This window comes from Desmodus rotundus, chromosome 8 (genome assembly GCF_022682495.2).
Source record: "Desmodus rotundus isolate HL8 chromosome 8, HLdesRot8A.1, whole genome shotgun sequence".
In the NCBI taxonomy this organism is placed as follows: Eukaryota; Metazoa; Chordata; class Mammalia; order Chiroptera; family Phyllostomidae; genus Desmodus; species Desmodus rotundus.
The window spans coordinates 34979121-34993280 of NC_071394.1; the positions used below are offsets into that span (position 1 = coordinate 34979121).

Below are 14160 nucleotides of genomic sequence, written 5' to 3' on the forward strand. Positions count from 1 at the left end.
AAGAGGCAGATCCCTCTCCGCCTGCAGTCAGGTGACTGCTGGTTCCCCCTGGGCCTACGTACGCGTGCTGTGCTGCGGTCACAGCGTGAGCTACGCCGCTACAGTGGCTTAAGCGAAGATGGCAGCCACTTTGCAACGCATCGAGCGGCTGTCCAGTCGGGTGGTGCGCGTCCTGGGCTGTAACCCGGGTCCCATGACCCTGCAGGGCACCAACACCTACCTGATAGGGACCGGCCCCAGGTAAACGTCCCCCACCCCCTCGCCAAAAAAATACTGGGCCGCCGAACGCGCGGAGCTGGGACTTTGAGCACTGCTAGCCTCGGACGGGTTTGCGTCCTCCTTCCCCTGGCGGGGCAGCCCCACGTAGAACCATCCACAGAGGCCCCGGTCGCGTACCTCCCATCAATCACGACCATCCGATGATAACCTCTCTAACTTACAACTGGCTGGGGGAGAAATAATTTTTTAAAGAAACAAAACGTATTGTTTTTGAAACCCAAGTTACTTTGACGTTGAATACCGGGGTGAGCGTGTTTAAATGGTTGAGAAATGAGTATCGCCTGGAGTTTTTTAAGAATCCAGGAAAACGTTGTCAGGGCTCACCTTCTGACTTTTCACTCGCGTTTTGCCCCGAGTGTAACTTCTTCACAAAAGCGGTTAACTCAGTTGAGGTCTTTCTCGTAACTGGGCAGCAGAGAGCAGGGTTTTCTTGCTGCCGAATTGCTGAAAACCGGAAAAGCCCTCACACTGCCCTTGGGAAAGAAGGGCTTACTATTTTTTGTTTGTTACTATTGTGTGGCCTTATTTAGGTTATTATATATATAAATATATATATATATTTGCTAAGATTTTTTTTCTCTTCAGCTGCATTCCGTTTTCTGCAGAAATGGAGAGATGTGGTGTATTGCACAATAACTGCGTGGGGCCATTTTTGTGTACTTAGTATAACCTAGATAATACAAAGTAGAAATAAGATACTGTTCTCCTTGAGCGTAGAATTTAATTGTGCCATCAAGACGTGTTACAATTAATAAAGTAAACTTGAACACTAAACACAGTTTAGTATGTGTAGTATATTGAGTTTTGATGTGCAGGACCTGTATTTATGTGCAGTACTGTATTTGCCTTTTTTCCAGCATGTCAGTCAGAGGCAACAGGATAAAGCAACTGAAGTATTGCAAGTCAGGCAGGCAAAAGGTGAAGTCGACAGCAAACAAGGCAGGGTCAGTTAGGTACACAAGCTTTAGGCTGCCTCCAGAATCTTGGAGGACAGATAATTAGAAAAAAAAAGTACCTGGTGTTTAAGGTAGAGTCTATCTTGGATAGGACTCCCTCATGCCCGGAAGTCCATAGGTATTTTCATCTCTGGTGTGTGCTCTTAAACTAGTTCGAGTCAGTACCTAAGATGAAAATTGCGTATAGTCAAAATTACCCTAGAACGTCTCTATGTTGGAGATCAATGTGTTGTTTCTCAGTAAGTTCAACATAGCCTGCTTTTCCCCTAGTGATGAAACAGATGGCTGGTTTCCTTTGTCAACCAGATGAAGTTGGCTTGTGTTTAGGGGACCATGTTGTGTGAAAAATACATAATGTATCTTTAAACAGTAGAATCACATTCGGGTTAGCAAAGTGCTTGTAGTAGAAGGGACATAACCTGAAACTGACGAAAGGAAGAGTAAATTCATGTCTCCCCTCTTACAGTGTTCGTACTACTACTCCCATGAACTCATGGAGTGGAATGGCCGGTGGAATCACTCACATGTATACGAGAGCTATCTATGATGAGTCCATACAGTTGAGCCAGAATAAGTTAATGTACAGATGAGGTTACTCTTCTGTATAACGTAGAAATCAGGTGGCTAGAAATGAATACTGATTGTGTCCAAGTAAGAGCTTCTGATATCTACCTCTTCCACTGCACAAAACAGTTCTAAGATCACAGGTGGCTCCTATGTCACTAAACCCAATGGCATTTTTCCATTCCCATCTTACTTAAATTTCAGTATCTTTTGACACTGTTGACCACTCTTTGGTCTGCCAACACCACTTCCTCCTGGCCTCTTCTTACTTTCTAGCTACTGTTTTACAGTCTCCCTTATAAACTGTTCTCTTTACCAGCTCTTTTAAGTGTTTGACTTCCTCAAGATGCAATCCTAGTCTTCTGTGCTCATGCTGTAGTCTCTACCTAGGTGACCTTGTCTACTAACTTGGTTCCACCTATTGTATGTTTATTAATAACTCCCAAATTTAGAGCCCCAATTCAGACAAAATCCAAACTTGATTTTCAGACCAGGGTAGCCAGCTGCTTTCTTAAATCTCTACTTGGATGACTTGCAACCACTTGAAACGCACTTATTTCCCAAACTGAACTCATGGGCTTTCCCACTAAACCTGATCCTCTTCCAGTCAGTCATCCATGCTTTGGTAAACAGAACCATCTTTAAATTTGATCAAGGCTAATATTGAAGTATACTCCTTGACATTTTTCTTTGCTTCTTGCACAAATATACAAGCCATTAAGATCTCCCTATTTCTACTGGTGTCACACAGTCCACCAGTAAGTACACCAGTACAACTCTTGCTTAGGCTTCTAAAATAGCTTCTAACTGACTACTTTTCATCTACTTTTGTCCCTCTTCAATCCATTCTACTCCATGTAGCCAGAGTGGTATTTTTTTTAATGAAAATTAAAGAAGGTCTTGTGTATTCTGGCTGCTACCCATCTATCATCCTGATCACAAACCTCTCTCCCATCTCAGCCAGATGAGTTGTATCCTTTCTCCCTCAGGACCTTCATCCATGCCTTTCTCTCTTTAACTGTCCATGTCCTCTTTACCTGTATAAACTCCTTCATCCTTTAGAGCTCAGTCAATATGTCATTTCCTCAAGGAAGCCTCCCCTAAACCCTTAGACTATGTTAGGTTAATGTAATCCACTGCCTTAGCACTCATACTTTTCATGGCCCTTATCTTGATAATAAAATGGGTTTTTGTGGTGGGGCGGGGGGGGGGTGGTAAGAAGAAGCTTAATGGCCTTTCCCACCTTTATTCACAATAAAATAAGCCTCAGTGAAGGCTTATTCATTACTATATCCCCACCACCTAGCACAGCTCCTTGTACATAGTACAGGAATTACAGTATTTTCTCAATAAATGAGTGTTGTCCACATTCTCTCGTTTTCTTTGTTATGATTCCAGGACTGCTGGATAACTGCAATTTTAGCTGGTCTTCCATCCTTATTCTGATTAGCCCATGGATGCCAAATGAATTTCCCTAAAGCACAGCGGGATCTACTATGATGCCTAGTACATAGTTACTCAATAAACATTTGAATGGACAAATAATAGCCAAACTTTCCAAAGAGTATGTCAAGGTTTCTTCTCTGCCTAAGGACTTCTAAAAAGCTGCAATTTTAACCTTTACTACAAAATTGCAAATACCTTGAATGCAAGTATGCTATTTCCTATTAATAGTACAAGGCAATCCAGTGGAATAAAGTTAAGACTCTGGACTCTGATTACCTAGATCCCAGTCCTGGCTTATGACTTTGAAAGTTGATTCTCTAAGCTTCAGATTCCTTATCTATACAATGAGGCTTGTATAGTACTTACCTCATAAGGATGTTATGAGGTTTCAGCGAAATTTAAATGAAAAATCTTATCAGAAGCACCTCACAAATTCTAACATGTGGGAAGCATACAATAATATTAGCTATTATTTTTATCACCTCTGCTTCTCTCATAACATCCAGACAATTCTGGGTTCATAGTAAGTGCTCAGAAAATTAATAATGATTTTGTAAGAATGACAACAAATTGACAGAATCCATTTAATAACTATCTTAAAATTGATATAAAATACCTAAAAGAGGAAGTTGATTCCACTAATTTCCATCAGTTGGAGAATTTTTTTCTCTGCTCACATAGCAGACTGTTACTGTTTGCCTGTGTGCTAAGCACTGTGATCTAGTGAATAAATTGTCACAGACCCGTACAGATTCTTCTGCACTCTTGTTCCCTTTATTAGTATAACTTGTACTTGCAAAATGACCTCCTGAAATGGGGTATTGTCTGTAGCCATGAAGACAAAAGTCAACCAGCCCACGTAGAAATGACACTGTAATCCTTTGCAGTAACCATTCACAGACACTATTGAGAGAATTGCTATATGTTAAGGAGGAAACTGAGAACATTGTTTTTCCAATTTACAGCTGGAGTTTCATTTATGCCACATGAGGGTTGATTCTCTGTGCTTGCTAAGCAGTACCTTTCCACCAGAGAGGCAGTATGTCTTGAATGGAGAAGTCCCTGGACCTTGTATCTGAGTATTTAGTGCTTCCCAGTACCACCTGTTGCTGAGGCCTAGAGCAAATCATTTAGCCTTTCTGAAGACTAGTTTCTTCTATAAAATAAAATAATAATAAATAATAATACCTCCCTAGAGTTGATCTGAGGATCAAAGGGTAATAAATATGTGACAGCACCAAATGTTAGTTTAAAGTGCTATGTTGGTCAGTGTAAGGTGTTACATTGTGAGATGTTCTCGCAGTCAGTAGATTCCCTGTTCATTTTGTTGACAGTTTTATTTTACTGATGGATTCCTTCACTGTACAAAGCTTTTTAGTTTAATGTAGTCCTGTTTGTTTATTTTTGCTTTTGTTGACCTTGCCTGATAACACAGATCCAAAAAATATTGCTAAGACTGTAGTCAAAAGAGTTTACTGCCTATGTTTTCCATGAATTTTATGGTTTTGGGTCTCTGGTCCATTTTTAATTTATTTTTGTATGTGGTATAAAAAAGTGTTCCAGTTTCATACTTCTGCATGTAGCCGTCTGGTTTTCCCAATACCACTTACTGAAGAGATCGTTTTTTCCTATTGTATATTCTTGCCTCCTTTGTTTGTACGTTATGACCATATATTGAGGATTTATTGCTGGGATCTGTATTCTGTTCCATTGACCTGTATGTCAGTTTTTGTGCCAATACCATACTCTACTGATCACTGTAGCTTTGTAGTCAAATCAGGGAGCATGATACTGCCAGCTTTGTTTTCTTTCTCAAGATTCCTTTGACTGTATAGTGTCTTTTGTGGTTACATACAAATTTTAGGATTATTTGTTCTAGTTCTGTGAAAAATGCCATTGTTGTTTTGATAGGGATTGCATTACCTCCATAGATTGCTTTGGGTAGTGTACATATTAATATTAATTCTTCTAATTTATGAGGATGGAATATCTTCCCATTTATTTGTTTCATTTTCCGTTTCTTTCATCAGTGTCTTCTGGGTTTCAGAGAACAAGGCACACCTCTTTGATTACATTCATTCTTAAGGATTTTATTCTTTTTGATGCAGTTGTCAGGGGAATTGTTTTCTTAATTTCTCTTTCCTTTTATTTTCATACAAAATTGTTTTTTAATAAAACTGGCCAGAGCTTGTTTTAAAAATTGGAAAAAAAATGGTAAGAAATATTACCTTGAAAAATATATCAAACAACAGAAAGACAAGTACCTTGGTGCTGTCTTCTGAGCTACTCATTGTTTTTTTTTAAAGCATATTTTATTAATTATGCTTTTATGGTTGTCCCAATTTCCCCCCTTTTCCCCCCTCCCACCTGGCACCTCTCTTCCCTCCAGCAATCCTGCCCCATAGTCCATGTCCATGGGTCCTGCATATAAGTTCTTTGGCTTCTCCATTTCCTATACTGTTCTTAACCTCCCCCTGTCTATTTTATATCTATCAATTATGCTTCTTAATCCCTGTTCCTTTTCCCCATTACCTCCTTCCCCCTCCCTGCTGATAACCCTCTAAATGATGTCCATATCTATGATTCTGTTCCTGTTCTGGTTGTTTGCTTAGTTTTTTTTTTATTTTTTAGATTGAGTTGTTGATAGTTGTGAGTTTGTTGTCATTTTACTATTCATAGTTTTTATCTTATTCTTTTTCTTAACTCCCTTTAACATTTAATTTAATAAAGGCTTAGTGATAATGAACTAATATCACTTATTATTTAATCAGATGGGGACAACCATCTTCATCACTTTGTGGCACTGTATGTGGGAGAGGGGTCAGAGAGGGAACAATGACGCTTGCTCAGCACTCACCCCATTTCCAGTCACTTCACCCACTTCCCATATGTGACTGGTGCCCCTCTAGCTATTAAATATGCCTTGTGGAGGTTCCCAGGCTGGGTGGGTTTGAGTATGTTCTAAGACAGCGGGAGCCCTTTAAATGGACTCTCCTGAGAGACCAGCAGTTTCTTCCACTGCTCCAACCCCTACTGATTCTTACAGCCAGAAGTTATGAGGCTTTATCATCTGGCATTGGAACACTGGGCTGTGCAATATGGCCTGGGTCTGAGATTGCTCCTTCCCCAAGTGTCCCTCCTGATTTTTATCCACCACACATGAATGTGGGACCACCCATCCTGTCAGCCACTGCCACCATCTAGCCACTGCCACACCCCATCATCTCCAACCCAGGACCCCATCTCCGTCTGTCCTGCCCATCTGGATGAATGTTTCTTCTTAACTCCTAAGTTGTCAGACTTAGTTGTCATACAGTTTAATTTCCTGGCAGTTCTGGTTGTTTTTTGTTTTGAGGTTAGATGTGATCCTTCTTTTGGTTGTACGAGAAGGTGAAATGTGTCTACCTACACTTCCATCTTGGCCGGAACTTAATTTCTCTTTCTGATAGCTCATGGTTATTGTATAGGAATACAACAGATTTCTGTGTAATAATTTTGTGTCCTGCAACTTTACTGACTTTATTTATTAGTTCTAATGGTTTTTTGATGGAGTCTTTAGGGTTTTCTATAAACAGTATCATGTCATCAGCAAATAGGGACTGTTTTACTTCTTGCTTCCCCATTTGGATGCCTTTTATTTCTTTTTTTGTCTGATTGCAGTGTCTTGGACTTTCAAAGCTATGTTGAAGAAAAGTAGTGAGAGTGGGCATCCTTGCTTTGTTCCTGATCTTCGAGGAAAAGCCTTGAGTTTTTCACCATTGAGTATGTGTATTTGTCATATATGGCTTGTATTATGGTGAGGCATATTTCCTTTATCCCCACTTTGTTGAGAGTTTTTATCATAAATGGATGTTGAATTTTATCAAGTGCTATTTCTGCATCTGTTGAGATGACCATATGATTTTTATCCTTCATTCTGTAAATGTGTATCATAATGGTTATTTGTGGATATTGAACCATCCTTGCCTCCCTGGAATAAATCCCTCTTGATCATGGTGTATGATCCTTTTAATGTATTGTAGAATTTGATTTGCTAATATATTGACGAGGATTTTTGCGTCTAAAGTTCATCAGGGATATTGGCTGATAATTATCTTTTTTTTTATAGTGTCTTTTTCTGGTTTGGGTATCAGGGTAATGCTGGCCTCATAGAATGCCTTTAGAAGTATTCCTTCCTCTTCAATTTTTTGGAATAGTGTGAGAAGAATAGATATCAACTCTTCTTTAAATGTTTGGCAGAATTCACCTGTAAAACCTTGTGGTCCTGGACTTTGGCTTGTTGGGAGTTTTTAGATTATGGACTCAATTTCATTACTAATAGTTGGTCTGTTGAGATTTTCTATATCTTCCTGAGTCAGCCTTAGAACATTTTTTGTTTCTAGAAATTTGTTAATTTCTTCTCGGTTGTTGAGTTTGTTGCTGTATAATGTTCATAGTAATCTCTGATTCTGTGTATTTCTGGGTGTCTGTTTTTACTTCTCTTTCATCTCTGATTTTATCTGTCAGGTCCCTCTCTTTTTCTTGGTGAGTCTGGCTAAAGGTTTATCAATTTTGTTTGTCTTTCCAAAGAACCTATTCTTAGTTTCCTTGATCTTTTTTATTATTTTATTTTAGTCTCTATTTCATTTATTTCTACTCTGACCTTTATAATTTTCTTCTTTTTACTTACTTTGGGTTTTGTTCTTTTTCTAGTTCCTTTAGAAGTAAAGTAAAGTTGTTTACTTAGGATTTTTCTTGTTTCTTGAAGTAGACCTATATCACTATAAACTTCTCTTGTAGAATTGCTTTTGCTGCATCCCACATATTTTGGAACATTGTGTTTCCATTTGTATATGTCTCGATGTATTTTTTTAATTAATTTATTTATTTTTATTCAGTTATAATTGTCTGCATTTTTTCCCCTTCCCTCCACCCCACCCCAGCCAGTCTCACCTCCCTCCCCCACCTCTACCATCTCCCTTGATTTTGTCCTTGTGTCCTTTATAGTAGCTCCTATAGACCCCTCTCCCCACTATCCCCTCCCCATTCCCCTGTGGCTATTGTTACAATGTTCTTAATTTCTATGTCTCTGGTTATATTTTGTTTGCTTTTTTCTTTTGCTGATTATGTTCCAGTTAAAGATGAGATCATATGGTATTTGTCCCTCACCGCCTGGCTTATTTCACTTAGCATAATGCTTTCCAGTTCCATCCATGCCATTGCAAAGGGTATAAGCTCCTTCTTTCTCTCTGCTGCGTAGAATTCCATTGTGTAAATGTACCATAATTTTTTGATCCACTCATTTGCTGATGGGCACTTAGGTTGCTTCCAGTACTCAATGTATTTTTTATTTCTTCTTTGATTTCTTCCTTGACATACTGGCTTTTTAGTTGCACATTGTTAAGCCTCCAAGTGTTTGTCTTTTTTAAGTTTTCTTCTTATAATTGATTTCTCATTTCATGTTTGTGGTCAGAAAAGATTATTGATATAATTTCAGTCTTAAATTTGTTTAGACTTGCTTTATGATCTAACAGGTAATCTACCCTGCAGAATGTTTCATGTGCACTTGAAAAGAATGTGTATTCTGCTGTTTTGGCTAGAACATTGTCTATCTATCTATTAATTCTAACTGGTATAATGTGACTTTTTATTTTATTTTAGAGAGAGGGGAAAGGGAGGGAGAAAGAGACGGAGAGAAGTGAGAGATAGACATCAATCCGTTGCCTCTCACAAGGGCCCCTACTGGGGACCAAACCCACAACCCAGGCAGGTGCCCTGACTGGGATTCGAACCTGCAACCTTTCACTTTGTGAGACAATGCCCAACCAACCGAGCCACACCAATCAGGTCTATGTCTGTTAATATTTGCTTTATGTATTTAGTTTCTTCTCTGTTGGTTACATAGGTATTTATATGTATTAGATCCTCTTACTGGCTTGATCCCTCTATCATTACGTAAGGCCTTTCTCTATCTTTTCTTTCAGTCTTAATTTTAAAGTCTGTTTTGTCTAATGTAAGCATTGTTACCCCAGCATTCTTTTTATTTCCATTGGCATGGAATGTATTTTCCATCCCCTAACTTTCAGTCTGTGTGTGTCTTTAGATCTAAAGTGAGCCTCTTATAGGCAGTGTATATATGTGTCTTGATTTTTTTATCCATTTAGCTACCCTGTATCTTTGATTGGAACATTTACTTTTAAAGCAATTATTGGTAGGTATGTACTTACTTCATAAATGTTCTTTAAATCATCACTTCATCACTTCCTTCCCTGGCTGGTGTGGCTCAGTGGATTGAGCACAAGCCTGCAAACCAAAGGGTTGCCAGTTTGATTCCCAGTCAGGGCACATGCCTGGGTTGCAGGCCCTGTCCCCAGTAGGGGGTGTGTGAGAGGCAACCACACATTAATGTTTGTTTCCCTCTCTTTCTCCCTCCCTTCTCCTCTGTCTAAAAATAAATAAAATCTTTTAAAAAAAAAGACTTGTAAGTTTAAATAGATAAATAAATAAATAAATCTCTTCCTTGCATTTCCACTGCCAACAGGATCTCATAATGCACCTTTGGGCCAGTATAGTCATCTAGTTTCCCTCTCTCTAGAAGGGAAGAGCAACTGCTCTACAGAACTAATAATATGGATAGAAGCCAGTGAATTGTAAAGCTCCTGCCCTCCTCCCCTGTCAGAGGGCAGTTTGTTGTTGGGTCTCAGGGAATGGGGTTAGGGAAAAAAAACATCCAATATAAAATAGCCATCAGTTACTTCCTGTCATTTACTTCCATTTTAATGTTCTGCAAAATGCTTTCTGTTACCCTTTACTGTCACTGTTATTATTTTCACAGTTACCCCTTCCTACCCTCTACCTGAATGTAAATAAGGTTTGTGTCTTGCAAGAAAACTGTGGCACACGGTAGATAATTTAGAACAGTTATTGATGAATTAATAAGTGAGTGAATGACTCAGTCTTTTCCTCAAGACTAATCTCTCCTGCAGCCTGAATTAGGGAGGTGTTACTGTGAAACAACATGAATTAAGAGGTTTATCAATTGGTTCTTGAGGAGGAAATGTCACCCTTATTTCTTTTTTTTTTAATCCTCACCCAAGGATCTATGTTTATTGATTTTGGAGAGAGAGAAACATCTATGTGAGAGAGAAATATCAATGAGTTGCCTCCTGTATGCACCCCATCTGGGGATTGAACCCACAACTTAGATATGTGCCCTGACCAGGAATTGAACCTGCAGCCTTTTTGATCTACGGGACAACACTCCAATCAGCTGCACCACCCAACCCGGACACCCTTATTTCTTTAGTTCAGGAAAACTTCATAGAGAAATATATGAAGGTTCAGAACCATAAGTGGAAAAATAATGACTAAGTGTTATTTAAGTAAAGAAATAAATTAGCTTAGACATTTCCTCCATGCTTTCTGCTGCTTTCATTTTCATGTGTAAGGGAGCTAATGTAAAGCTTCAGGGATAAGTTTTGTATTCAGTGCAGAAGACTAGGTATCTTTAGGACTTCCGTTGAATCAGATTCTTTCATGTCTCTGAGACATTTGAGGATATTGTAAAAGAACTCGAAGGCAGAATGTATAAAAGCACATATTTTGGCACCAGAATACCTGGGTTTGAATACTGGTTCTACCATTTATTTGCAGAGTAACCTTGGGCAATTTTCTTGATTTCTGCATACATGTCTATTAATGAAATACCTACCTTAAATAGTTGTTATGAGGAGAACAATTTTAAAGTGAGGTTTGCAACATATTTATTTTTTAGTGCCATATTTATTTTAAGTGCTAGGTAAGTGTTCAATATTATTGCTATTATTCCTTATTCAGACCAACTTTTAGCTATAAGAACTTTCTTAAAGTGAGATTACTGTAGTTAAGCTGAAGTAACATCTGGTTTTGAAAGCAAAGCAATTTATGCAGTTTCTTAAGTATAAATTATCTGTGTGAGAAACATGCTCATATTAACTGTACCAATTGTGTGATTATATTCCATTTAACTTTCAGGAGAATCCTCATTGACACTGGAGAACCAGCTATTCCAGAATATATCACCTGTTTGAAGCAGGCTCTGAACGAATTAAACACAGCAATCCAGGAAATCATAGTGACTCATTGGCATCGTGACCATACTGGAGGCATAGGAGATATTTGCAAAAACATTAAGAATGGTAAACAGAATACATTCATTAAGGTCATTGAGGAAAACTGTGTTTTAAGAATAATTTGTTTCTGTTACAAGCTAGTATACCATTTACTAAATACCTTGTTTTTAAAAGATTTTATTTATTTAATTTTAGAGAGGGGGGAAGGGAAGGAGAGAGAGGGAGAGAAACATCTATCTCAGTTGCCTCTTGCACGCCCCCAGTCCAAGACCTCGCCCAAAACCCAGGTGTGCGCCCTGACCAGGAATCAAACTGGCAGCCTTTTGGTTTGCAGGATGACGCCCAACCCACTGAGCCACTCCAGCCAGGGCTGTATACCTTGTATTTAAATGCTACTTTTAGAAATTAATATAACGTGAATACTGTGCCCATTTTTAACAAAGGAAAAATGTAAAAGTCCTATTTTCTATTTCAGATTTCTTCTCCCTCTTATGTTTCCCCTTTGCCCAGCGATGAAGATTGTTTTAACTTAGTCTGTGAGATAGTCCCTACTTCAGATTTCATAATGGCTAACCACTGCTGAGCACTTACTGTGCGCCAGATACTGTGCTGTACACTTTACACGGGTCCTTGAGGTAGTCACTGTTACTGTCCACGTTCTAAACATTATCTCAGGTCTTCCACAACTTTAAGGCAGTTACTCTGATATATGAAGTACTGGTGAAAGATCATTGTATAGATAATCCTCTGTTCCTGAAACCTATTCAGTGCTAGTGCTTCACCATCTCTCTTCTTATTCCCTCATCCCACCATCACACACATAGACTCATTCATTCATTCGTTCCTTTAACAAATGTTCAAGTCACTGCCATATCCAAGCACTGATGTAGCAGCAAATACAACAAAGACTGTGCTCTCATGGGCTTTCATTCTGGTAGGGAAGTCCTTAAGACTACAATTGGAATGGAAAGATATTCTTAGCTACAGCGGGCAGTATCACCAGGCTGCTCATTACAAAAAGCTGTCTAACCTAACTTTCTTACCTCATTACCCCCTTTCTTCCAGTCCAAGGGGACTGTGTGCCATAGGAAATCATTCTCTCTCACTTTAACTTTTCCTCACCTTTCTTTCTCTTGTCTATCTACCTATTAAATTTTATGAATTAAAAAAACTATGCCAATGCCCTGGCTGGTGTGGCTAAGTGTATTGAGTGCAGACCTGTGAGCCAAAGGGTCGCTGGTTCAATTCCCAGTTGGGGCACATGCGTGGGTGCTGGACCAGGTCCCAGTAGGGGACGCATGACAGGCAACCACATGTTGATGGGTTTCTCTGCCTCTCTTCCTGTCTCTCTAAAAATAAATAAATAAAAATATTTTTATTTAAAAAAAAAAAAGAAAACTATGCCAAGCATCCTTAATTAGCTTTGGTCAACTCTTTTAGCATTAGGGTCTATTTGAAAACTTAAAACGTTAATGGACTGCTTTTCTCTTTCATAAATCAACTTTATTGAGCTTGAGTTTACATGCATAAAATGTACCCATTTTAAGTGTGCAGTGTATAAACACCTCTATGACTAATCCAATTGAGATAAAGAACACTTACCCAAAAAGAGGTCCCTTTGTGTCCCTCTGCAGTGATTCCCCACTGTGCCCAGCACCCTTGTATAATTTAAGTTATAACAAGGATCTGAGCTCACCTTAAGTTGTGTTATATTTATGAATCATTTCCTAATTGTTTCTCCTTTCTCTAAACTCATTTTGCTTTTATTAACTTAACTGTCCATTTAGTATTCATTAAATGGTACTGAGTATAGTTCTTCAACTATTTTCTGTAATTTTTACTTCCCCAACTATGACAATTTTAAGCACTTTGATATCATGGTGCTTGTATTCACTATACTGGTTAAATAATTGTCAGTCAGCTGTTGATTGGTTAATTAATTTTCTTTGTGTTGACACGTAGTATGGGTTAAATTTATTATGATGTTTTAACATCTTAGCCCTGGGTTTGGGGCTCCCTTTCAGCATTCCCGGAAAGAGCTTTATATTATCACCCTTTTCCTGTTAACTACTGCCATGATGTCATGACTTCCTTTATTGTTAGGCACCTAAACAGAGAGAAGTTTCTAAGTTCTGTATTACTCCCTCTTTAACACCCACCTTGATGTCAAAGCTAGCCGAGATTATGAAGAACTTTCCAATTGTTGTATAAAATAGGAGTGACTAAAAAAAACACAGGCTTTTGTGTAAACTTAGGAGGCCATTAGAGAGTAAACAGCTCTTTTTCTGAGATAGAAGAAATAGTTACCGTCCCAGAGATATGCTACTATACTTCACCCCATTTTCTGTTGTCTCTTAATGTTAGTATTTCTTGTAGCTACTCACAAGTGTTCTGTGAAAATTGGTCTCTTAGAAGGCTGAATTAGCATGTAAAGTGTGACGTAAATATTTTACATGTTTTGTCACTAGACACTACATACTGCATTAAAAAACTCCCACGGAATCCTGAGAGAGAAGAAACTATAGGAGATGGAGAGCAACAATATGTGTATCTAAAAGATGGAGATGTGGTTAAGACTGAGGGCGCCACCCTAAGGTACGTAAATGACCTGTGGCTGGGGAAGGCAGTGGAGAATGGGTGGAGGCTGTATATATGTTATAAAAGGGAGGAAACGGAAGGTTTCTGCGTATTTGCTTGTATGAGTGAAGACTATCTCAGGAAGAAGGATATAAGAAATCTGATAACATTGGTTACTCTGGGAAAAGAAAATGGGTTGCTTGAGAAATGGGGAAAAAGAAAGACTTCTCCTTGTATTTAACTTGTTT

The 14160-nt window shown here is 38.7% G+C and overlaps 1 protein-coding gene across 2 annotated transcripts in view; it reads left to right on the forward strand.

Annotated features, from left to right (window-relative positions):
* Nucleotides 1–12: 12 nt before the first annotated feature.
* The window catches only part of LACTB2 (lactamase beta 2), a 30497-nt gene continuing 16349 nt past the window's right edge, over nucleotides 13–14160 (forward strand). For both annotated transcript variants that reach the window (XR_006652881.3, XM_024572297.3), the window contains exons 1-3: nucleotides 13–240; nucleotides 11238–11401; nucleotides 13804–13930. Coding sequence is in view for 1 of the 2 variants with exons in the window: in XM_024572297.3 (XP_024428065.1) it covers nucleotides 119–240; nucleotides 11238–11401; nucleotides 13804–13930 (413 nt within the window). In the remaining variant the exon portion in view is untranslated. The remainder of the gene's footprint in view (nucleotides 241–11237; nucleotides 11402–13803; nucleotides 13931–14160) is intronic.